Source organism: Fusarium oxysporum, chromosome VIII (assembly GCF_013085055.1).
Source record: "Fusarium oxysporum Fo47 chromosome VIII, complete sequence".
In the NCBI taxonomy this organism is placed as follows: Eukaryota; Fungi; Ascomycota; class Sordariomycetes; order Hypocreales; family Nectriaceae; genus Fusarium; species Fusarium oxysporum.
The window spans coordinates 2,580,488-2,605,233 of NC_072847.1; the positions used below are offsets into that span (position 1 = coordinate 2,580,488).

General features: G+C 49.8%; 6 protein-coding genes across 6 annotated transcripts; 4 read left to right on the plus strand and 2 right to left on the minus strand.

The window, feature by feature from the left end:
- Positions 1 to 1,478: 1,478 nt before the first annotated feature.
- On the plus strand, positions 1,479 to 2,504 carry FOBCDRAFT_205473 (uncharacterized protein; the record flags this gene model as incomplete). The annotated part of the gene is made up of 1 exon (XM_054706551.1): positions 1,479 to 2,504. One exon carries the CDS (start codon positions 1,479 to 1,481, stop codon positions 2,502 to 2,504), a length of 1,026 nt encoding a protein of 341 aa, XP_054562526.1.
- Positions 2,505 to 4,926: 2,422 nt separating this feature from the next.
- On the minus strand, positions 4,927 to 8,449 carry FOBCDRAFT_229962 (uncharacterized protein). The gene is made up of 3 exons (XM_059609821.1): positions 6,765 to 8,449; positions 6,277 to 6,715; positions 4,927 to 6,222 (listed from the first exon to the last, which is right to left on the minus strand). Exons 1-3 carry the CDS (start codon positions 8,133 to 8,135, stop codon positions 4,988 to 4,990), a joined length of 3,045 nt encoding a protein of 1,014 aa, XP_059465645.1. The 5' UTR covers positions 8,136 to 8,449; the 3' UTR covers positions 4,927 to 4,987.
- A 2,362-nt stretch (positions 8,450 to 10,811) lies between these two features.
- FOBCDRAFT_229964 (uncharacterized protein) lies at positions 10,812 to 12,514 on the plus strand. Its single transcript, XM_059609822.1, has 5 exons — positions 10,812 to 11,079; positions 11,139 to 11,165; positions 11,330 to 11,352; positions 11,448 to 11,883; positions 11,936 to 12,514. Exons 1-5 carry the CDS (start codon positions 11,023 to 11,025, stop codon positions 12,074 to 12,076), a joined length of 684 nt encoding a protein of 227 aa, XP_059465646.1. The 5' UTR covers positions 10,812 to 11,022; the 3' UTR covers positions 12,077 to 12,514.
- A 1,529-nt stretch (positions 12,515 to 14,043) lies between these two features.
- Positions 14,044 to 16,273, plus strand: FOBCDRAFT_49510 (uncharacterized protein). Its single transcript, XM_031188020.3, has one exon. It carries the CDS (start codon positions 14,335 to 14,337, stop codon positions 16,189 to 16,191), a length of 1,857 nt encoding a protein of 618 aa, XP_031035285.2. The 5' UTR covers positions 14,044 to 14,334; the 3' UTR covers positions 16,192 to 16,273.
- A 2,788-nt stretch (positions 16,274 to 19,061) lies between these two features.
- Positions 19,062 to 20,869, minus strand: FOBCDRAFT_278330 (LrgB-like family-domain-containing protein; the record flags this gene model as incomplete). The annotated part of the gene is made up of 4 exons (XM_031188017.3): positions 19,062 to 20,326; positions 20,376 to 20,487; positions 20,542 to 20,772; positions 20,819 to 20,869. The coding sequence occupies 4 exons, from the start codon at positions 20,867 to 20,869 to the stop codon at positions 19,062 to 19,064; spliced, it is 1,659 nt and encodes a 552-aa protein (XP_031035282.3).
- A 1,650-nt stretch (positions 20,870 to 22,519) lies between these two features.
- FOBCDRAFT_49542 (acyl-CoA dehydrogenase/oxidase) lies at positions 22,520 to 24,250 on the plus strand. Its single transcript, XM_031188015.3, has 3 exons — positions 22,520 to 22,862; positions 22,919 to 23,944; positions 23,994 to 24,250. Exons 1-3 carry the CDS (start codon positions 22,655 to 22,657, stop codon positions 24,038 to 24,040), a joined length of 1,281 nt encoding a protein of 426 aa, XP_031035280.1. The 5' UTR covers positions 22,520 to 22,654; the 3' UTR covers positions 24,041 to 24,250.
- The last annotated feature ends 496 nt before the right edge of the window (positions 24,251 to 24,746 follow it).

Sequence of the window (24,746 nt, forward strand, 5' to 3'; positions counted from 1 at the left end):
ACCAACCCTGTCTCAGCCCAGGCATCGTGACTGGGTTTTATGCGGTTTTCCATGTCTCACATCTTGAACCGATCGATTGCGCACTCTGCACAGCTTCCGCCCCAGCATGTGGGATTCCCTATCTTACAGAACTGGCTGTATGTACTGTAGGTACAGTACCTATGTACTTGACGAGGCTAGCTGGGATACCATATCCGCCCGCCCATGATCAATGAATGCATGAATCGACCTTGTCGATGCCGTCAGTCACTTCTCCGATACCCATGCCAATACTAGACTACTACTCCGTACCCTTTTCTTCGCTCTTCCATTTTCTCGGGCCCCCATAGCTTAGTTGAGCCTCGTCGTCACAAATCACCCCACAATCACAATCACATCCACACTTCACCCTCTTTTCTTGTCTCTTTCTCTCACAAGTTGGTTTTGGTCCACCGCCCTGGGTATCCGCTTGGACACAAGCTTCCACCAGGCGAGATGAAAGGGTGCCACAGATCTTGATTCGCAACAATGTCCCGGCCAGTTGTGTCTCAGGCTCGCCGATAAAGATCATCCTCCTCTATGGTCCTTGTCGTCAAACAGCCCAACCAACGTGGTTGCTACCTCCGTCTTGAGATGGCGGCGCCGCCTGTGTCCCCGTGAGATCTTGCAGATGCTCCACGGTTCCCGATATTGGAGGCTCAGTGTAGCCCACCCTGGTTCCGTCAACTTGGATGTCGGTGCCCCTACTGCACTGTACGCCTGTGATGGTGGGATGCGATCTGGTACGGCACAGATCCCCGGTCGACTACGATACGTGGTTCTCAGTCCCTGAGCCTTCTGATGGGCCCTTTTCTTGTCCCTTCTTATGGCTTGTCTTGATTCGTCTGGCCCTGCATTTGCTTTTTCGAGCTGCCCTGTACCATTTGCAGCTCGTACATCCTAAACTCGTCTGTACAAGACCTATATGCCTGCTAGGACATGTCGTCAAGCGAAACGTCCCCGTTTTTGGCACCCAAGTCTTGCCGTACCCATAAAGTGATGCTGGTCTGTTTTTCTTCTGCTCATTCTTTGGCTTGTTGCCTCGCCTCAGGCCGAGTCTGTTCTAAACAAGTGGTTCAGATCTTGCACATGTTGGGTCACACAGCCCAGTGCCCATCCCTCCCTCACTCGCTTGTCCCAGAGAAGCCAGTCAACCAGAATGTGAGTCCTTGGATCATGTCCGGTGACAGATTCCTCCGCCGTGTTGTTTCTTCAGACTCACGGCCGAGTGTCCATATAAGACCTTACTGCCCTCCATCGTAGTCCTTATTCCCAGCCCTTCAGACCTCATCAACCCACTGCCACTCACTTTCACTACTCTTCCTCATCAAGCTAGGCATCTCAAACTTGGCACTTATTCTCTCACTATTGGCGTCATTGTTTTGATAGCGCCCTGACTACAAGCTTGTTTAAAGCAGTACAAGTCCATACTGCTTGCTCACACATCCAACACCTTCATCATGGCTCCTCCAAGATCCAGCCGGGTGCGGCCTTCAGAGGTCGCAGCTGATACCAAGAGAAATTTCATTCCACTTGTCAAAAAGAACTATGGCGAAGTTTTCCCACCATACTCCTACCTCTATAGACAGCCCATCATGCAACTCGCCATCCAGCGTCAGAAGCCTACGACTCGGCCACCCTCCTTTAGAATCGAAGTGGGAGACCCAGTCATGAAGGCATTGACATATGCAGCCATGGATACACAACAAAGCGAGGCTATGGGAGGTCCTCGTGTGCGGATTCCGTTCATATGCGCTGCGAATGAACGGAGGCCCGGAGGTGACTGGGAAACTGGATGCGTCGGATATGAGGAGAAGCTATGCCGGCGAAGTAACCTCTCAGCCACATTGAACACGCCATGGCCGAACTCGCCGGAACCCAACAACTACCCGATCCCATCACAGGGTGGCATCTTATCTGATGCTGTTGTGGTTTGCCGTGGACCACATGACCGCTACGACAGGCTGGAGAGCTGGTTTGACCTACCCGTCGTGTCGGTACCACCAACCCGATGGCCCAAACTCAAAGACAACGGACTCAAGTACTCTTTTGCAGAGGAACGTGAGATGACTCGTGATAAGCTTCGCGGAGCTCTCCGTATCTGTCTTTACAACGGATATGACCGTGTTGTCATTGGGGATTTTGGCTTAGGCAATGGCTACCGCAATCCTCCCCAAGAGCTGGCAGAGCTCTGGCGGGATGTACTGCTTTTCGACCCCGACCTTCGAGGACAGTTTGCATACGTTGTCTTTGTCTTTGAAGACCCCCTACAAAGCACAATGCGCCACATCATGGACGAGATTACCAAGAAGGAGAACAAGGGCAAATCTAGGACTGGATCCTCCAGCTCGTCCGGATCGAGCAAAGGCCACAGTAACGCTCCCGCTGATCGTGAAATTTTCGAGCACGTCTTTAGTGCGAGTGAGGTTGACCGAGTTCTGCGACAGCCTGACCCACGATACGGACTTAACATGATTACAACATGATTTAGTTTGTATCAATCTGAGACAGATTCCAGAACACGGCTTGCCAACCCGAGAGCCGTACCAGCGGAGATCTTGAGTCGGGTCTGTCGACAAAGAAAAACTTGTCTCAGGAAGACGAGCCTATGATGACTCTAAGAGTTAGTCATTTTTTGAGGCCGACCGACCTGGCGGGACCCTTGCGAAACGTTTCTTTTTTTTTTTTTTAATTCTTTTTTTTTTTTTTATATTTCAACTGCACTTTCCCGCATTCTGGCGGTCAACCGAGAAACGACGAAAAGTCAGCGAGCGCTTAGGGCAACTATGATACCAACCTCGACGAACAATTGTCCAAGGCCAATTATGAGGCAATGCAATGGATGGGGAATCTACGGGACAGAGACCAGACGAAGTCAGGACAAACGCAGTGTTACGGGAGTCATGTTGGTTCTTTGCTATTGTTGATTGTGGTCAGTTGACAAGGAATTTCTTTTTCTTGGTGTTTGGGGTTTGTGTTTGGCGCCTTATTGATTCCCGATCTACAAGTGACCCTGTCAGGCTCCTGTATCACGACGAATAAATGATGGTATCGGCGTTGGGTGTGTCACATATATATTTAGCTCAGCTGGTTAAGGAATCTTGTTGTTATCTCATGTTGCACACGGAAGCACTGCATGCCGTTTCACAGCCTCGATCTACAATGTCGCTTGAGGGTTTGATGTGCGATGAACTCGGCCGAGACCCCAGTCAGGCTGAGATGTGAGCATCCTATCGGTCCTCAAGCACTGAGAACTTAGAAGGCAGGACAGCAATTCCGAGGCGATATCTGAATACTAGGGTTCATTGGAAGAAACAATCCCTTGCTGAATCCCTTCCGTTTCAACTAAACAAGGTGATTTACGCAAGACTATTTGTCTAATATGACCCACCTATCAGCTCTCTTTGAACGTAGTTGAACCCCGGCTTGCACTGTAGTCACAACGTGCATGCGGGTACCCCCGAAGCAGCCGGAGGATCGATACGTACTTTTCTAAACGAAACAAATGCCAGGGCTGAGTATTCAGTTTAGACTTGTTCGGACTTGCTTCTCTTAAGTTTCCTTGGATGTTTATGTGAAGGCAGAAACTTGATCTGACATGGCTCAGAAGATTTGATGACTTTTAAACATACGAGTCAACCTGATAGGTCATAACTACCTAACCATGAATCATATGAGGCTGACTACCGATGTCAGGAAGATATCTTCTGAAGGGGTAATCGAGGATTCAGCAGTGATCTTCAACTCGATCATCAAACTACCAATGCAAGATAACGCACCCCCCTGGGTCAAACCCCGACAACTCATTGATCAAAGATATATACGTATATCATACAGCGCTTGAAGTTCAGCCTCGCGTGTAACGACAGGTGGACCTTTAGACGCGGATGGCCGCAGGGGAAAGAAGACTACACTCAACTTGGACAACTGCAGCAGATGCAGACGCAAATGCACGTCGACGATCATGGGGACTTTACTAGCGGCAGATCATATCCCGCAGAGAACCTATCTGATGAATAAGACGAGACATCGCAAGCAAGGGTTTCGAGTTACATACAACACGTACGTACAGTGAGTGCCTTATACTTCCCCATGGGCTTGTAGCATGTTGTCTACAGCTGTATGCACCGCAATCTCTGTGCTCCCTTCTCCACCGCCTCTTCAAATCTTGTACCCAAAATTTTGTCAAATAAACGTTGCTCCCTCTCTCGGACTGTTGCACAAATCTCGATTGCGACACCATTACACGACATCAACATCATGTTACATCGCAGACCCTTTTCCACGAGGCGCAAAGAACGGTGAAGGGGGCATACACAGAAAGTAAGGATAGACTGTGATAATAACAAAGAGAAAAACTGTAAAGTGTGGGAGAGTTTTGTTTCAGAGGAGTCATGCAGAGGAGAGTCATGCAAAGAGGCGAGATGCAGTAACACAAAAATCTGACTGACCGCCTGAAAAAGACAATGGCGAGGTGACAACAGAGTGTCTTTTCCTGCAAGGGAGAAACACAGCCAGCCTTGTTGTCTTTGCAAGATTAAAGACAAGCATGAATATAATGTTGCGGTGTAAGCTGTATACTTGAGTGTCTCCCATGCTATGGATGGACACATGTATCGTGCAACAACAGACAGAAAGGACAGTATCAATGACAAGACTGGGATGGACCCGATGATAATGTGTCGGTGTGTTCGTGCTACCCGCTACCTGTTAACCAAATCATCATCCGTCCTCTCATCCTGTCTCTCCCACCAAAGTCTTTTGTTTCTGTTACATTACTCCATAAGATAAACGACCGCTGTTATCAAGATCCGATTCTATTAAGCTGCTGGACTTTTTCAACTACCAATAAGCTGGTCTTAAACCTGCAAAGTTTGACAAGCTTGCCGCTGTGTGCTCCTCGCCCTCCTTCTTACGTTGTCCGCTCAACTAAAACGCATGTTAGAACCTTTCTGTTAACAAATCATGATTAGATAGAACTTGCCTCTAACTGAACACCCTTGTGAATGTGTACCAGCCAATCCACGTAACTCTGAGCCTCATTGTTGCGGTCCTCCACGAGCATACGGGCAAAATCAAACTCGGCACCATCAATGCCTTGTCGAGCGAGCTGGATGGTGAGACCCTTTGAACCGCGCATCGTTCGGAGGAACTCGATAATGTTGCGGACTTGAGCGTTGAGGTGAGTCTCAAGTAAGGGAAGGGCTGATGTGTAGGGGTCAAGACTCTTGAGAGAGTCCTTGTCTTCACCAAACAGATCAGAAATGAGGTTAGGAGAAGTCTGTGAGTGGAACCAAAGGAGGCACTGTTGGCCATTGTCAACCAGATACACACCACCAGGCTCAACTCGTGAGAATGATGTGCGGATCGCAGGTGGCATCTTGAGATGGCCTGTCTCGGGGTCGGCGAAGCCCTCTTCAGGTGCGAGGTTATGGATAGGAATCATTCGGGGGTACAGATACAGGCTCAGCTCGAGAGCACCCATAGAACGAAGCATTCGCATCTCATGGACTCTGCGGTCTGAGTTCTCGACACCTCCCTTAAGTGCTCGGCACTTGAGGAGACCAAGAAGGTACATGCAGTACTCCTTCAATCGCTCAGGCATGACAAGCTGTCCTGGAGGATGCTGTTGAGCGGCATGTTTTCGATAGCAAGCAAGGACGTCAATAGCCTTCTCACTCAGCCAGTGACGGATATCCTTGAGGTTACTTGATGTAGTCGCCAATTTCGTGCTGGCTTCCTTGGCCAGCATACCAATGACAGCGTCTTGATCAACAAACTTGAGGCACTCACGAATACCCTGTTCACGCGCACCCGATTCCTTGGAGGTTTCCGTAACGCTAGCAATAACATTTGAACATCGCACGCGGCGTTCGCCTGAAGCCGTTGTATAGAGGAGGGCAGACTGGAAGTGAGCATCAAGCTTGGGATCCAGCTTGCCATCGTAACTAAAGCTGACACCCATTGCCTTATCAGCATCAATGACGCCAATTTCCAAGTCAGCGCCAAAGGTGTGTTGGATAAAGTTGCCATGGTAGCCCGAGACTTGGAGACCGTTAGAGCATCGGACCTTCATAAGAGCTTGGAAACCAGTCTCTCTAGTCACGGCGTGTGAGATCTCGAGTGATAACTTTCGGCTATCCCTCGCAGCGATGAAGTTAGGGTAGTAAAAGGTCTCTCCGCCAGTGGTTGAGGAAACATGACCTAAGCAAAATGAGATTAGCATGAGTTTATGACACTTTGGGGGACTGTGCCTACCAATAGTCGCAATATCAAGATAACCACCTGAAGGAGCAGCAAGGAAGAAATCAGCACCGACACCGGAAGCAGCCATCTTCTCGGCAACCTTCTTCCAGGCCGGGTGCTCAGTTGTGTAGAGCTTCTTATCGATTTCACCTCCAGGGTGATTACCATTGTCACGCATGAAGAGACGACCAGGGCCCCAGGTTGGCAGCGCAGAGCAAGATGCCACAACCTTGCCTCCCGTCGCCTCGAGGGCGGCAAGTGCTGAGTTCAGGGCGGCGAGAAGGGCGGGCTCGGGGTTTTTGATGGTAGAGAACATATCCGGAAGCCTAGTAAGCAGAGACGTGATCACATCCTTAGATTCATATGGGTCGACAAAGAGTCCCTCGCTCAGGGGCACAAAGGGATCCTCAAGATCAGGCATGATCATCATCTGAGCTTGATCCAGGGCAGGCTGTAGACTGTTAGTGAAAGTGGCAGTACAAGCATCATTTTCAACTCACGTTGACATTGTAAAAGTGAATGTCCTTGTCGTACGTGACAAATCCAACCTTGGCGCCTTCTGGTATCCTACGTTTCGGCTCTCCATTCTCATCCAACTCTTGATCTTCACCACCATATAGAGCAACGCGGATACCCTCACAGAAAGCCTCGACATAACCCTTGTTGTAAGATTCTTGGGTTACATCGATAAGGAACAACCATCGCAATCCCACGGGCTCCCTGGTCCAGTACTCTTTAGGCACCACAAACTCTACAGTTCCTTGGTGAAGCTCGGGTCGAGTGTCACGATCAACTCGGACACCTTGTGGATTGGTCGCAGAGAAATATTCGGGGGGAGTGTCGTTGGGGTATGCGCAGAGGTTGCAGACAAACTTGTTTCCACCTGAACGGAACATCATAAAGGGGTTCATATAAGCTCGGCATCGTCTGCATCGTGGGGGTCCAGCTTCACCAAAGTCGAGGACAGGAATTTCGGCTTCTCCAGCCTGCAGAGGAGCTAGTGGCTGCAGCAAGAGTCCCAGAGAAAGGCCTGTAGCCTGCAGAGCGTCCTGAGTAGTGGGGATGTTGTTGAGTGTGAGTCGAGTGTATTTCGGTGACGAGTTGCCCTGGTCGTAGGCAACAAACGAAACGGTCGAGGGAGGAGGGACATGTCGTTCGAAGGTGGGGTACACGTTCTTGAGGTAGTACTGCTGGATAGCATCTCGCGAGGCCGGTACGCTGGGCATGTCGTCAGGTGACACTCCCTTGGGTCCGCTGGTAGACACTGAGGCTGTACCGAGGCCCTCGCCGACACCAGGTGTTCCAGCAACAGGACCAGGACCAAATGCTGGGTTAACTGGCGCACTAAATTGGCTCTGGCTTTGCATCTGAGGGGTTCCCTGGGGGCTTCCAAATTGACCTCCAAAACCGGGACCGCCAGGGACGCTGTCAAGGAACTGTGTAGCCGAGGTTCCCTGGGGAGGCATGCCATTGAAGGCTTGTGAGGAGCCAGTAGGTTCAACGGTATGGTATGCATGACGATCCTTCTTCTTCCTTCTCGCTGTGCCGTGTCCATCTCCCAAGTTCATTCCACCAAGCTGAGCAGCCAGTGTAGCATCTTGTGACGGAGGATCTTGACCTGGAGGAGCCTGAGCCTGAGGAGGTGCATAACCATATCCGGGAGCTGGTGCGGGAGAGCCAGTCATAGGAGGAGGCGCTTGCTGGCCTCCAAGATACTGGGGTGCTCCATATGGTGATGCTTGTTGTTGGTAAGGTGAGGGAGCGATCGGCGGTTGGAACTGTTGCGCAGAGGGTTGAGATGTTCGGTTAGGATCATTGGGGTCGATAACCTCGCCCTGGCCAAGAGCGTGGTACTGAGCGTAGTCGGCCATTGCGACGTTGAAGCTCGAGAAGCGAAAGGGACGAAAGTATCGAGAACGAGTATCGATCTATCGGACGACCGTGTGCCCAGTAAAGGAGACGTGGGGCAATAAAATGTACCGTAGGATGATGGATGGCGGTAGCTAAAGCTTCAATAACATGAGACAAGAGAATTCGACAAAGAAATTATATGCAGAAAATCACGAACATGATCTCCCAAGTTCGCACACAAGCTGAAGATCTTCTTTTTCTTCACCGAAGATTTCAGGAGCAGAATCGAGATGCTATCGATGATGATAGGTGTCCTGCCTCGCTGGCCTTTTCTGGTGCACCTTCCGGTTGGACATTCTGGGCGATCGTGTTCCGTGTCCCACCTTACTCTGATTGGTATGGCTTGGAGTATAAATTGGAATATGCACTGTACAGACGGACTGTCATCTATAAGACGGGTCATGTGATGCTTCAGCATAGCAATTGATAAGTGCAAGTAATGATGCGCATAGCCAACGATATGATGCCATAGGTCTCGGTCAACAACTGGGTAAATGATATTGTGTGTGAATATACATCAGAGGCTTCCAAAATATTATGAAGAGTAGCAAAGTCATTTGCCATGCTCAACTTGGGAGGGAACTCGCCCAATGTGTTGATGCTAACCTACACCTGTAAAGCAGTTGGCTTTTGCGGAACAGTAACGTCTTCCTGCAAGCTCGTGGGAGCATCTGGGAGTGGTTGCGCTTTCTAGGTTGCTTCAGGTACCTCTGGTTGCTATTTTACTATGCCAATCGTCTTTGTAGAGGTTGTATTGGCTGCCGCAATGTCAGAGGTAGTATTGTCATGTCGATATTCACCGGTAAGCTGTATCGGTAGAATCAATGATAAAGGTCATTGCAGAATGTGAACGACCCTTTACCACAATCCAAGATGAAGCTAACACCGAATCTCGATAAAACAGGCCCATAACGAATCAATAGTGTTACTATTTGGAGACAGGCCCGAGCCATGCCTGAGAAGCCCACGATCGGGTTGATGACCACGCCCTCACCACTAACATAACGGCGAGCAAAAATAGTGTACAGCTCTCAAACCAAGGTCAATGACTCGCATCTTAAGACAGCCAGCTATTTGCCAATGCTGGCGTAAGTTTCATATGATTTAGTGCCCAGACGATAAGGCTGTTGAGTTGGGCGCAAGCTCTCATGATGCCACGTCCTGCCCCTCACTTGACGTAACGCGTCAATTGCGACGATGAAGCCCAAGGTGAAGCTTCGAAGTGGCTGGAAATATTACTACGATGAGGTTACGAAACGGTGACGTTCTTCCCCCTTAAACCTTGTAAATAAACCAAAGGCCGATTTAGAATGATGAGGAATTGCAAATACTCCAAGTCAGATCTGTCTCACGCTTGGCTAAGTACTTATGAACAATGTACGTACATTGAGTAGTTTGCTATAAGTGCCGGTCAATCCAATATGAAAGAGTAATATTCATCATATGGACGAAAATGAAGAAGAAGAGATCGAAAGAAGCACCTAAATGAGAGATCATGAGATACGTGGATTCGAATCATAGACTATTCACCATTCGGTGTTGCTTCTTTGACGCCTCCGACCGTGTAAGTCGTGATGCAACATCTTCGCCCTCTCAAGAGCCGATGGTGATATTTTATTCAACGAAAAAAAGTAAAAATGCACTTAAGTAGCATCTGGATACTTTCCGACTACTAAATGATGCAAAATTGGCTTGTGGTGTGGTGTGTGGTAGTTTAACGATTAGACAGTGGTGGGATGCGGATAGCTTCAGAAACGACGCGCGATGTTGAGAAATGGACTTGTGAGTGACTTTGAGCGATATGGATCATATGCTTATCGAATCGAGCCGGAACAACGTAGAAACTACACTATCGTGGTCGCTGTTTCATAAAAAGGCATTAAAAAGCTTCACAGGAGCATATTCATCACTGCATCAGTCGTAATTCGGAATGCGACAACGAGCATGGCTCATTCAATCGCCTCTCAACGGTTCTCGAGCGCGAAGGAAGCCTCATATATCAGTCGCAACAAGTCAGCGAATCCTCCACCTAATTTGGAACGCAAAAGATTGCCCGAGACTCGCAAGAAGACAAAGGAATCGAGTCATTCATCTCTTGGACAACGGTCGTCGAAGAAGCGAGAGAATCGAGGGAAATGGATGCTCGGGGGCATGAGTTGCGCTCGCATTTTGCCAGACTCTAGATCACACAGAGGTACACCTCACCCGAGGTGATGTCTGGGCTGGCCAATCAGAAAAATGGTCACTTGCCCAGGATTATTTTGGCATTTTTGGTGCCCCATTTTCTCAAGTGCCATATCTTGGAGGGTCCAGGCTTGGCATCTCTCTAACTTTGATGAGTTGGGTGTGGCTGGACAGAAATAGTGCAAGAGATTGTGAGTTATGCAGCGAGCTTCGGCCAATCCAGGAGTGCGATAAGAAAGTTCACGTGCTCTGTGGAGATCTTGTCGCTCTTGTGCGCTCTTTTGTGCAATGGCATGCCAGCGGGTGCTAAGTGTGCATGAGCATTTTTAGTGTGGCGCTTTAAAATGCCCCTCCTCCCAATCGGGGCAAGTGGGCCTATGGCAGGTGAGCAAGACGGGAGAGTCGCGAAGATGTAAGAGGAGAGCAGCGCAGGAGCAGGAGCTTGGGGAAGAGAGTGATTGCGCTCTGCCCCCGCCGAATATATAAACATGGCCCGTCCCCTCCACGCGCCCGACGAAGGTGGTACTACTCGTCGTTTGCTCTTTAGTCTCTTAAACGTCTTCCAAAGCTTTCAATCGTCTTTAAACGTCTTTGTCGCGTCCCATTTCTCATATCAACTCCACGTCTTTATTCAAAGCATCTCAACCCAAACAATCCAGCACAATGCCTCCCAAAGCCGCTGCCGCCGCTCCCAAGAAGTCTGGCCACGCCAGTTATCAGGTGAGTTCATTCATTCTCAAGATAATTCATCTGGATTGGTCGTTAACATTTTATTTCAGGACATGATCACTGATGCTATTGTCAACGTATGTGAATTCTGAAAGCTCCCCATTCAAGTCGCGTCCACCATCGCGCACTCAGTTTTCGGTCGCGGATGAGGCTATCGCCACGCGCCCGACTGACCACTTTGCCTTGCTCATTTTCTTTCATTCATTTTCACTCACTAACGTGCTTTCTTTGCATTCAACAGCTCAAGGACCGAAAGGGCTCTAGGTAAGCTTCATTTTTTTTATCCTCGTCGCGCAACGCACTCACGTTGTCGCTTTGCCCGTCCCTCTTTTCCCACCAGTTGCTGACTCGCCACACAGCCGTCAATCCTTGAAGAAGTATGTCAAGGCCAACAACACTCTCAATGTCACCGACAACATGTTCGACTCTCTCTTCAACAAGGCGTTGAAGGCTGGTGTCGACAAGGGTGTCTTCGAGCAGCCCAAGGGTCCTTCCGGTGGTACCAAGCTCGCCAAGAAGCAGCCTGAGGCTAAGAAGCCCGCTGCTCCTAAGAAGCCTGCTGCCGAGAAGAAGGAGGCCGCTGAGAAGCCTGCTGCCAAGAAGCCCGCTGCTAAGAAGGCCGCCGCCCCCAAGAAGGCTGCTACTGAGAAGAAGGTCGCTGCCCCCAAGAAGGCCGCCGCTGAGAAGAAGACCACCGAGAAGAAGGCTGAAAAGGCTGAAAAGGCTGAGAAGGCTGAGAAGCCCGCTCCTGCCAAGAAGGCCGCCGCTCCCAAGAAGGCTGCTGCTACCAAGAAGGTATGTGTTGACTCAGCTGCTCTCCCATCACACCCTCTTACATTCTATCCAGGCCGACAAGGCTGAGAAGCCCGAAACCGCTCTTACAAAGACAAAGACAGGTCGCGTCACCAAGACCACCAAGGCAGCGCCTGCAAAGAAGGCTGCTGCACCTAAGAAGGCAGCACCCAAGAAGGCCGCTGCCAAGGCGTAAATGACGCTGAGCAGTATTGAACTTTAATTAATGACGGCCACGGCGTTAAAGGATCTGTTCACGGCAAGGGTACGGAAAGTACGGCTACTGGTATTTTGATGGTTTGGTTCGGAGCGCGGGATTATCGGTTGTTTGTTTACACGTGCACGCGGAGACTCGCGTCTGTATGATTCTACCCTCAGCCATCTCATTATGTTGGAGGTGGTACACTAGAAGTGAGGGTCATTTCTATGCGATTATGTCCCCTGTATTATCTTTTATGACATGACAGAGTCTTCTTCCGACGTGTCATGGTTTGAAACAATGCTGGAGGGGGACGGTCGGCGTGTTTTTGGAGAGGGCAAAAGTCTCGGTTGTGGGCGAGGAAGGGTTGCGATTATACCACTGTCGCTGTTTTGAGTTATTCGATTTGAACTACGCGATGAACATTTTTGAAAATCCCTCTTCATTCCGTGATAATTAATGATTTTCGAATATTCTGCGAGGCATGAGCGAGCGCGTTTATGTGACGCGCTGTCTTAGGGCTTGTTTACGTGGTTTGAGGTGAAGCGTGTCTCGACTCAGTCTTTGCCAGGGGGTTTTCACGTGGGTCGCCAACATGTTCTGACTGACGAACGAAACAACAGACTACGTGGAGGAAAAGGCGGTCTTGGGCGTCTAACTCTTTAGATGGGCACGAAATGAGCGCAATCTAATACGATAGTTGCCTGTCGGTGGTCTGAAACTGTAGAACATTTACGCGTCAGCCTTGTTCTGCGTGTAAGTGAGTCTTGGTATATTCGTATTCGTTTTTACTGAAGCACAAGTGTACATTCCAGGTCTTACTCGTCACAATAGACTTGTTGCTTCGAGACAAGAGCTTTCTAGTCAATCATCATAGCTGCCATTTTGCCTTGGCTGAGGTGTTGGCACTCGCCGCCATATCATGGTTGAGTGTGTCGCTGACCTGCTGGTGAGGAATTGTAGTCGAGAAAAGTGGAACCATGAAACTTTTGAGTTGGCACCCGTGGCGTCTCCCTAAAGAGACAACTCACCCCTCAAGTGTAGCTCATCCTGAGCATTGAGTACTAACCTAGGAGAACAGGAACAACTCAGAAAAGTCTTGGTAAAGATTGACTTTCAAGGATAAAAAGGTGGATTAACTGACGGTCTATGAGGCCAAGATATAGAGTCTACAGTACTCTCCGCACATTGTCAGCAAGACACACATTGGATCTCAGCGTCTATTTCGAAACCGTATCGTCCGGGGCGTGAGATAAGACATTTCAGCTACAGATATCGACCTGTCGTCACAACTCACGTGCCTCAAGTCCCAACGTGAAGCTTAACCAGACGCTCGTACCTGTACTTCCTTGCAGCACAGATTACCGAGCGAAGAGCAATGACAGTACGTATCCTGTTTGTAGGGACCACAATGCCCAACGTCAGCGGTATTTCTGCCCCTCGTAAGCTCCCGACTGGCCCGTGCTTCTTCATGCCCGTCAATGATCATCGCCTGTTCGTTCTGTTTCGTTCTCTTGGGTCGACTCTGTTCGTTGTCTGTCCCCTGTCCTATCCTCTCCAGTCCAGCCTCCAGCCTAAGATAGGCTTCTGTTTCATGCCACGGACGGTTCATCCCCCTGAAAGTGACTCGATTCTGCGCTGGGTTCAGGCACCGTTAGCGATAAGATATTGACCCTGAAGGCGCTGACGACTTCAACCCACTTTGGACGCCTCTTGAGTGGCATCGCCAGATTTCTTTTCCTTTCCCAGTGACTCAAGACCTCATTTGGTACAGGCAACGGTTCAGATTGTGTTTGCCTTAACATTCTTGCTGCGACGTCCCCCTCCAGCTCCTGACCGATCGTTCCGGGGGCCACTTGCTGCGCTGTGCTACGCCTGAACCTCATTTCCTCACAAGGCTACCTACCTACGGTACCTTACCTACAAGACCTATGCTTCATTGACCTCAAAAATCTACTATCGTCTTGTTCTGCCTTGTTTCCGTCTCATCTGCGCTGCGCTGTTATTGTCGCTTCCATTGCCGCCTAATCTCCTCCACTCGGTTTTCCTGTCTTGGCCGCCTACCCAAGCTCTTGCCCGGCTGTGCCGAAGATGGCGGGCAGTCTCTGTTTGCATGCGCCTTGACCTATTATCGCATCAGAATCACCTCTGCATCTCCCCCGGTGATGCAAACGATAAGCTCGAACTATAGCAGAACGAGACGAGGCACGCCAAAAAAGATCACCTGAGCCGATCGCGCAGAGAATCTAGTCACTATGGCATCGTCTAATCCGTTTCGCAAGAGTGCTGCCATTACGGTAGACTCAGCTTCTTTTCCCAACTCAACATCCTCCGCCGCTTCTCGGTTCCCTGCTCTCGATCAAATTGAAACAGCATCTACTCCTCCGCCTCCGACCAGCTTCCAGCAGGCTGGCTCTTCAACAACAATTGACTCGAAATCTAACATTACCAAAAAAGTCCGCGTACTATCACCCCCGCCGCTGTCTCCCGACTCTCCCGAATGGGCATTTGCGGCACCTTCTATTGCGCAACAGACTGCGAACCAACGAAATGAGGACGATCCGTTCGATGCGACGTCTACCGATGATAGCGACCGCGAAATGGTAGCTGCGGCTGCCCGTGGCTATGCTCCGAATGGCGGTCAGGGCATAGGAAACCCATTCAGCAAGACATTACGCAGCGTTGATTCTCCCGTCGCAGAACAAAAGCTTGAGCATGAACGCAAAGAAGAAGGCCATGCGCTCAAAGCTGCTAATACGGCCAGAAGGTCTCTGGACGTCAATGCTTTCAAGAGATTGCTGATGACCGGTAATACGGAGTCGGACAAGTCTTCGCCGCCGAAAATCCGACAGTCGATGCCGCCACCAGCGAAAAACACAAAAGACCGACCGTCTGTTTTCCGAAGAATCTCACATGATGATTCCAGAGATATATCGCCCCCCGAGAATGCACTCCAAGAGGCATCTCTCATATCCGAACAAGCTTCGGATACCCCGGAAGATGATATTGATCAAGAGAACGTTTCTGACTCAAGCGCTTCTGCCCAACTGAGCTCAAAGAACAGCAAGAAACCGCCGCCGCCACCTAGCTCTCGACATGGCAAGTCCATCAAGCTGGATCTGGTTGGTCAGGCATCTCGAGAACCTCTTGTGACACTGTCATCAGATATGAACAAACCGCTTCCGCCCGCGCCGGTGAGAAGAAGCATGGAAGAAGGAGGCGAGTCGCCGTTTGATCGTGAAGCAGCTGGCAAAGTTCCAGAGGCTGAAGGTGATGTGGGATTAGCATCGCCAGAACCATCAGGCGGCAGCCGAAAAGCAGTTCCTGCACCACCACCTCGACGAGGTCACGCGAGAGGAGAGAGCAAGGTCTATGCGTCTGGTCTAGGCTTGACACAGCAGCAATTTGTGCACAATGAAGAGAACTTGTCACGGTCATCGTCTATGCGATCCCGACCTGAGCACAACCGACGTGACTCACATGCAGCAGCACCTCCACCACCGCCACCAAGATCTCATCACACCTCAAGACAGTCGACGCAGATACCATCGGGGGTGGCCTCAAGCCTCACGGATCTGAGCCAATCGTCATCATCTCCGGCTCCATCCCTGGATGTCGATATGAGCACTACTTCCACGCCATCACAGCTGCGTCAATCCTCCACGGTCGAGTTAACACCACCGAGAGATACGCAATCAGGAACACATCAGCCCGTGACGACAACAAAATCTTGGGCTCCTCCACCACCACCACCTGCGCGAAACACATCTGTTCGACGGCCTGCGAGTATCAGAAGTGTTGATAGCAGCAGCCGGCGAATCTCATTTGAAGCAAAACCTCATAATCAGATGGCACCCCCTCCACCACCTCGAAGGCAACGAGGCAGCAGCCGTGGCAGCGTCGATGGACCTCGGAGGACGAGTCTTGATGGTGTAGGGAAGGCTGGATCGAGTCAAGTGGCCGAGGAGGAGCCTGACAATGTCGCAGCGACAGTCGGCTCGGGTCCCACATCTCCGCAATCGGCAAACGAGCCAGGGAAGAGTGTTGACATCCTGGCTGACCTGGACGCCCTACAACGAGAGGTGGACGCCCTGCGGGGGAAACTAGGATGACGAGGTGCACGCATACATACGACGGAGATGCATGAAAGTGAATGGAAGCGTGTTGGAATGTGTTGATGGTTGTACAAAAGAGGAGCGTGGCGACATGCAGTCGACGCTTTAGTCTTACTGGGAGTGGGAGCTGAGGACGAAGGAACGAACGAACATAATATGTATGGATGTGACATTATGCGGGCGTTTTGATGAACAGGACTCTGGCACGATAGAGTTATGTGATTGGTCTTTGTTCTACTTTATCTGTATGGGAAAAGGTGTTGTAGATGAATATCATGATGTCAAGCATGGCGAGTTGATTGAGTTGTCAGAGACAGACATTATGTAGCATAATGGACGTGATGTTTGACGATCATGATGAGAGTTGAGGATTGTATGCATTCTGTCGTACTCCTAGATGACCGTGTTGGTGTAGTGCTCGCCTCTACTCAGCCACCAGGACACATACAGCACAGTACACACACACTACCGATGGACTTAGATATGAGTCGTCAGGGACACCCTTGTTAGGAGCTAGCTGTTTAGTAGTTTGGCGTCTGAACCCCGAACGATCCGTGACAGTTGAAACAGATGACCATGAAAGTGTAATTGTTTCTAGTGAGCACGAGAGCAATAACAATATCATTGTAAGTTTTTGCGAAGTCTAATTAACCTCCTTCTACTTCTCTATTCCATTCTGTTCCTTTCCACAAGATAATGTATGTGTATTTGTCGTCTGCTCACTCCGTCATGTCGTATTGGGCGACATGATCAACGTGGTGAGAGGGGGAGGGGGGCCTCTCTCTGGCTTGTGATTGGGGGCAATGATCTTCACTGCGACTAGGGGAATTTTGCCAGAGGGCGCACGGGATGGAGGGTTCTTTTTTTCGAGAAGGTCTGCCAGGGACAAGGATCTTCACTGCTACTGTACCTACTGTACCGAGACGCGAGAGTACGGTACCTCGAACAAAGACCAAGTAAGGTATCGTAACCTGTCCACTCGATGAGGCGAGTCGGTGAGGGGAAGGGCCAAAGCACGACATACCTATCACTTTATACAGATTAAAGATATTGAGATACTAAAAGTGCGTACTGTCCTTGTTGTGAGTTGGTGACTAATACCATGTACCTGGTTCATATGCCATACCATAATGGACAGGCGGTATATACTAGCAAGTTGATGTAACAGATCCCACTTGGACCCAGACAGTGACAGCGACCCCTCTTCTTCAAACGGTCAAACGGGTCGAGGTAGAAGTAAGTTAGAGCTAACAAGCTGTAAGTGAGTGAGGGACCTTGTATGGATGGAGACGTCCCCATCGCGACAGCTCAGCTTGTGTCACGCTCTCTTCCCATGCTCCCCCTCTCTCTCCCTCTCCTACGGTAATGCAGTGCACTCAGTGCATTTACCAATCTATCTGAGGTAGGTATAGTACCTGTTCAATAACCCAGCAAGGTAGCACTCGCCTTATCTTACCTCACTCTTCCTCCTCTGTCTCTCCTCTTCCTCATCTTCCTCTCCTCTTACATTATTTCCCTCGCTACTAAAACAACATCAACTTCCCTTCTTCTCTGCAAATACTTAAACTCATCCCCCATAGACCTCGAGTTTCTCCTTGACAACAATCCTCTTTAATCTGCATCTCTCTTCTCTTTCTTCTCTTGTTGGACCCATCTCTGTATCTAAGACTATCTACATTTACATGCCTCTTTGTCTCTTATACCGTCTCACCCGTGCTGTCTCGACACTTTTCACTTTGACTCTCTCATAAGATACTCGATCAATTTCACTTCCACTCATCACTCAACCCACAATGTGCTACGCCAACCTCGGAACTCTCATCTGTCAAGCCTGCGGCCGCCGCGTCGGCGAACAACCCGTAGGAACATCACCCTGCCTCACCGTCTGCGGCAAATACGTCTCACGCGTAACTGGCACCGTAGTCAGCGGCGAATGCGGTGTATGCAGCGATGCAAAAGAGCAGAGGAGCCAAATGACCGTGAGGCTAAACCGGGCTTTCAGCAAGTGACGCACCAGAGCTCCAATGCGGCATTATTCAACCCTCCAAGTCATCTGTAAGGTACCCTACCTGCTGTAAGATAGGATGGTAAGCTCTGCTTACACCATCTGGGAAAAAGACAACCCTGTACTGACATACTTATCAAGAGGCATTCAGGCTCTATCAAGGGCAAAATGGCATTGCCTGCAACTCGGCTCTTACGGGATGGTTATACCCGTACGAAAGCCGGAACTCATACAATGAGGCCCATACCGCCCACTAGTTTATTTCTGTTCGATAACATTTCCACGCTTTACGACTCATGGTCTTACGATTTACGGCGGCGTTCACGGCATGATGCTCAGTTTCAGTTTGGTACACGAATTAGATGGAGCATAAGAGTTACTTTCTGTGTCTGACGACAGCAACAGTTTTTCATTTCTGGGCTGTCTTTGTATTCTCACTACTACTATACCCATGATTACTACTATTAAATAAATTCACGATAACGACGATGCTGCTGCATGTACCACGCGACAGGGCGTTGTGTGGAGTTATCGTTGTCATGAGACCTTATGTAAACTGACGGTGTACACGAACGAACTAATGCGACCAGCACGGTAGTGCATGTTACTGATGCAACTGCATTACCGAGGTTTCAAATCGTACTATACCTGACCAAGGGATTGTACCCGCTGGATTAAGATTGAATAGTCTTTGTGCTTATCTTGATATGATTCTAGATACTGGGTCTGTATAACACTCGGCACTAAACTATCTCAAATAAATGCTGCTTATTATTCTATATGGCTCAAGTGTTTAGCTTTTCCTCTACATGCTGACTATGATTAGCAAGATGCCTCGACAGATTTAGTTCCTGTCGACCGATCACAGGCCTACAAGCCCTCGTACAAATGCCGCCGCAGGCGGTATTGAAGTAAACAAGACAGTGATGGTTCCAAACAGGCTCATAGACAAACTCGACAAGGCTGCAGCTCGAGGGTCCGTTCGCAACAAGACTGAAGTCGCGATGGCGCTCGAGTTAACACCTAGTGTCACTCCGCGGGTCACGTAGTCATCATCGGGGACTCGCAGCCAGCGCAATATGCGCGCCCCGAGCACAGCGCCCAAAATGCCACTGATGATGGCCAATGCAGCAGCAGTATTAACATCTCCTCCTAGGTTCACAGTCGCGGGGACGGCGAGCGCCAGCGTCAGGCTGCGCGATGCAAAAGCGAGGCTGCGGGCTGCCGAGATGCCGCAGGCGTAGCACAAGGGCGGGTATGCGAGCAGCGAACCAACACTGATTGCAACGTTGGGTATGACAATGGAGATGAAATGAGTGCGAAGCTCTCGTCGGTATTGAAACATGGGCAAGGCGAGGGCTACAATGCTGGCGTCGAGAAGGGTGCCGAAAACGTCACCGGCGCCGGGGAGAAGATCTTGCTTCGACGTTGCGTTGCGCCATAACTGTATATACTTTGCGCCTGTGCGGTAAGCGTGAAGTGTTGTCGTCAAGCTATCACCGCGAATTTCTGCAAGCGCCCATATGACGAGGACTGTTGCAAGAGACGACACCAACACTGGATGGAGATATTCTTTCCATTTGGGTGTAACTGACAGTGCCCCGAACCAGGCGAGGACATTTACAGCAAGGTGAAGTGGCATAGCATAACCGGTCGAGTAATAGAGAGGAATGCCAATAAAGGCAAACAATCCTACGAATATGGCCACATCGAGATTTGCAGATATACGGGCCGCCCACAACTCAGCCTTTGGCGGTGGCAGAGGAATTTGTGTAAGAACAGTCGTCGGATTGAGAGCTTCAACGGCATTCACTGGGGCTTGACCATTTGCATAGTGATGCTCTTGAAGCCGTAATTGAGGTGGAGTCTGTGGTCGTGAAGGCGCCGCTGACGTTGGCTCCGAGTTCGGCGCGGATAGAGACATAAGCGGTATTTGAGAGCCAGCTCGAGATACGCTCGTGCGACGTGATATACCGGGAGAATTGAGATCTCCCGTTGAGAGATCTGGTGTTTGACGGCCGAGTTCCTCAGCGCGTTGGGACCTTGAACGCCTCGAGACACCAAGAGCAAGTTGGAGACTGCGGGTGATCCAAGCTGCCATAGCCATCATGATAAAGAAGCCAATGACTAGAATTGTCAGAGAAGGGTCTATATGTGTTCTCGAACGGTGACATACCAAAGATTGCAATAATGATCATGACTTCAATAATCCCAATAGGTGGACTGAGAGGCAACAGAACGAAAGACGGCGTAAAGAAGATGCCCATCCACCGAAGTGACCAGCCAGCCTAGAAAGATCAGACATGACAACCTCGTTATTGAAATAGTTAGCCAAGACTTACAGGCACGTCAATGATATTAACCAGCTTTCTTGTCTTGTGAGTACCCAATAATGACTCACTTGCGATAAGAGCAAAGAAGAGTAACACCATACAAGTAACAGAAGCAGGAAAGGAGACGCTGAATTTGTAGAATATTGAATCAACTCCGAAGTTAACAGCGAGTATTATTGTAATGCCGAGTGGCACATAGAACCAAGCGCGGACGAGCTTGGAGCTGTTCTTGTTAGCAGCCTGCATCGTGTTAGCCAAAGGTCCTTCTGATCAGTGATGGACTCACCAATTTGATGGCTTGCATCAATTGCAAAAAGTCACTGGTATCTGCAGCCATTTTTCTCTCTGTATTTTGATAAGGATCATGATATTGTATCGAGGGAGCGATTGAAGTTAGTTGACCAAGTACCGAATGCCGGAGGACCCTGGTCATGTGCGTTAGTCCGGGCGATCCATCCATTGTCTAAGCTAAAGATAAGACAACATCAAAATGTTTCAGTCAAAGGAGAATTATAGAGGCAGAATGAAATGACCTTTTATTCACTGTCTTGTCTCGTATGCATCAGCTCGATTAGCCGAGATGTCATGATAAAATGCAAGTGACGGACTTCAACTCCCGTGTCATGGGGCTCATGAAAAGGAACTGACGATGCACTTCCTCGGGAGATAAACCACCGAGAAGCAGGAACGACTTTTCAGATTGAGGCTCTGGAAGCCAAAGATTGCGGCTCCTCACTTTTTAGCTGCGGAAATGTCTTTGCGGATATGATACCCCTACATCTCCCTGATATCACGATATACCGACCTTATTCATCACCCCATTATCCCATCATGTCTCCCCTCGCTGGCCTTTTGTGAATTATGTGATGTGATGCTCAAGTCGGTCCGACGTTATCAGAGATGGATGCCTCTCTGCCTGAAGAGATAATCCAGCCAACAAAGGAAGATACAAGCATCACGTGTAGCCATCTTAAACCTGGATTCGGAGCGAGCCGAGCACGGAATCACAATCACGCGTCGAGGCATGGAAATACCACAAAAATGCTTCAGTGAAAGGTAGCATGCGGATCCGAAGATATAGACGTTGCATTGCATGGGCCGTCGTTCAATTTGATGAGCCAAGAACAGGCGATGCATTCTTGTCCGGAACTGGGATGTCGAGATGACCATTCATGGGTAATATTCACTGTTGCCTGATGTGAAGCTTGATTAACACAATATAATACAGCGTTCTGCGCCAGGCTCGAGAAGTTCTCGAAATAGCCCCTACCAACACAGTCCACCCTCTCAACCAGCAACACCAACAGGCATCCTGCACCGGCTTGAGAATCGATTTCGACGAGCACAACCCTAGGAATGTCCGTTTGGATCGAGTCGATCAATATCATCAACTTCATTAGTTGAACCAACAGACGGTTTAACATCTCAAGCTGGCAGAGAACGTAGACGAAGGGCACGCGACTCTGAAGTCAATCATGGTAACTCATCAGCCGAAGATTCGGTGCCGGTCATCTCGGCTCCGGTGGCGGAGTTGGCGGCAGCGGGGATAGTCTTGGGGACATTAGACCTCGACCGGATGAGTCTCATGGCGAGAAGCGACGAGACCAAAGAGCAGACTGGAGAGGCATAATGCCAATGTCACTGTAATCTTCAGAAACTAGGCGTCAGGGGAGATTTCCTATCCGAGGCAGCTGGTCTGCAACTCTTGTCGATCATTGGATGTGAGCATGGATTATTGAATCATTGGCTACGTAGTAAGCTTTAGCTGTGCTTGACTGTATCGGTATTCAATCAAAAGACACCGATTCATTTATCGGCAAGATCTTCTTGGACCCGAAACAACCCAAATTGGGACAAAGATTCTCATGTTTCAAGTATCGCTTACTCCAATTGGCTGTAGTTTTCGCTGTCTTCCTCGGTTCCGGGGTCCAAAAGCTGGGGTTTGAGTGACAGTCACGGCTCCGGCTCGCGTCGGATGACTTCATCTGGTGGGCTTCAATTGCCGGCGCCCTTTTGCCTGTCAACTCAAGCCTGAGATGCTGTATCTTTAACTACTCAGCTTCGTCTCGAGATTTTGATCAGATTCATAACACATCTCCCCATACAAATCGCCTTCCTCACCATGTTTCGCCCTATCCTCAGACAATGCGCTCGAAGAGCTGCTGCTCCTCTGCGACCATGCGCCACAAGGACCTTTGCCTCGGCATCAGGACCTACCTTCAACTGGGAGGATCCTTTGGCTTCGAATAACCTCCTGACTGAAGAGGAGCGTGCAATTGGAGAGACTGCAGAGAGATACTGCCAAGAGCAATTGCTACCCCGCGTTCTACGTAAGTTGTTTCAAAACCGTTTCCATAGACGCCACACTGACTTTCATGTCTTACAGAGGCCTATCGCGACGAGTCCTACGATCCCAAGATTCTCGAGGAGATGGGCGAGCTTGGTCTATTGGGCGCTACGATTGAGGGATATGATTGCGCTGGCGTGTCCTCTGTTGCTGGTGGTTTGATCACACGAGCTGTGGAGAGGGTGGACAGCGGCTACCGATCTGGAATGTCCGTTCAGTCTTCATTGGTGATGGGTGGTATCTTTGAGCATGGTACTGCCGAGCAGAAGGAGAAGTTCCTCCCCCAGATGGCCAAGGGTAAGCTCCTCGGTGCGTTTGGCTTGACAGAACCCAACCACGGCAGTGATCCTGGAAGCATGGAGACAGTGGCGAAGCCTCATCCTACTAAGAAGGGTTACTACTCTCTAAGTGGTTCAAAGACATGGATCACAAATAGTCCTATCGCAGATGTCTTGTTGGTATGGGCAAAGTTGCAAGACACCGGCAAGATTCGAGGTTTCTTGGTGGAGCGCAAGGACTGCCCACCAGGTACTCTCGAGACACCAGCTATCAAGGACAAGAACGGTCTTCGTGCTTCAATCACTGGCATGATCCACCTTGACAATTGTCCTGTGCCAGATATCAACATGTTCCCCGACGTTGAAGGTCTACGAGGCCCCTTCAGCTGCCTGAACAACGCTCGATACGGTATTGCCTTGGGCGTCATGGGGGCTCTCGAGGACTGCATCGCCCGTGCCCGAACATATGCTCTCGAGCGCAAGCAATTTAAGGGCAACCCCCTAGCCAAGTATCAACTCGTTCAGAAGAAGCTCGCCGACGCGACAACAGATGCCGCCTACGGCACACTCGCCGCCATCCAGGTTGGCCGTCTCAAGGACGAGGGTAAGGCCACGCCCGAGATGATCAGCATGGTGAAGCGACAGAACTGCGACACCGCTCTCAAAAACGCACGAGTCCTCCAGGAGATCTTCGGAGGCAACGCGGCGAGTGATGAGTACATGATTGGCCGACATGTGGCGAATCTCTATGTGACACAGACTTATGAGGGCCAGAGTGATATTCACAGTGAGTTTACCTGCATGACGGGAGTGATTATTGCTAACAGATATTATAGGTCTTATTCTGGGACGTGCTATTACTGGTATCCAGGCATTCGTATAAACGAGGAGTGATTGGCCAGGAGGTGATATAAAAGAACCATTGAGGTGCATACCCGTGTTATAGATGCTTGGAAATCAAACATACAGTTTCCAGTGCAAGGCATTTAGCCAATCGTTTAATCTGGTTTAGATGGCCTTAAAACAGTAGCATGACTTTGACGAATAACAAAAGACAATTCACCAGAATAGCATTTGTCAGGTGTGTTCTTGCTCAGAAGTCGTGAACTTCGATGCTTGGTGTTTGAAGCCCACTCAGTCTGGATTGTTATCAAAACGAACCCTCACTATGGCTCAGAATCAGTGACGTCGTTAGTCTCTAAGGACTGTCATTAAACTGGCCAGTGCGCAGTGATGACAACTGTGTATGACAGTGACTGTTGACCACCAGCCGGTGATGCCGTCAAGTTCCGCGTCCGCTTCCGCTTCCGGGCCCGGGCTCGGCAGCGTTAATTCAGGTACTGTATGCATCTGAATTCCTGCCGTCATTCCCGTGGCAATCACGTAGAGGGAGGCTAGCTAACGTTTGTATATATCATCAATACACGAATCATGAGTCAACGAGTGGTCAAATACTGTGAGGAAGCATCTGGAAGTTATGGCAAAGGCAAAAAGTCGATAGGTACTCTCTCAAACTCTCCCCTGCTGGCCTCGACCGCCACCTGAATATTATTACTCACCGCTGCCAAATCTTCCCCTGAACCTGAGGT

Coding starts and splice junctions, on each gene's coding strand:
- FOBCDRAFT_229962 (XM_059609821.1), bottom strand. CDS start 8,135: ATGGCCGACTACGCTCAGTACCACGCTCTTGGCCAGGGCGAGGTTATC. Junction 6,716..6,764: donor TTCACTTTTACAATGTCAAC/GTGAGTTGAAAA, acceptor AACAGTCTACAG/CCTGCCCTGGATCAAGCTCA. Junction 6,223..6,276: donor TCTTGATATTGCGACTATTG/GTAGGCACAGTC, acceptor CATTTTGCTTAG/GTCATGTTTCCTCAACCACT.
- FOBCDRAFT_229964 (XM_059609822.1), top strand. CDS start 11,023: ATGCCTCCCAAAGCCGCTGCCGCCGCTCCCAAGAAGTCTGGCCACGCC. Junction 11,166..11,329: donor TCACTGATGCTATTGTCAAC/GTATGTGAATTC, acceptor TGCATTCAACAG/CTCAAGGACCGAAAGGGCTC. Junction 11,353..11,447: donor AAGGACCGAAAGGGCTCTAG/GTAAGCTTCATT, acceptor CTCGCCACACAG/CCGTCAATCCTTGAAGAAGT.
- FOBCDRAFT_49510 (XM_031188020.3), top strand. CDS start 14,335: ATGGCATCGTCTAATCCGTTTCGCAAGAGTGCTGCCATTACGGTAGAC.
- FOBCDRAFT_49542 (XM_031188015.3), top strand. CDS start 22,655: ATGTTTCGCCCTATCCTCAGACAATGCGCTCGAAGAGCTGCTGCTCCT. Junction 22,863..22,918: donor ATTGCTACCCCGCGTTCTAC/GTAAGTTGTTTC, acceptor CATGTCTTACAG/AGGCCTATCGCGACGAGTCC. Junction 23,945..23,993: donor GGGCCAGAGTGATATTCACA/GTGAGTTTACCT, acceptor CAGATATTATAG/GTCTTATTCTGGGACGTGCT.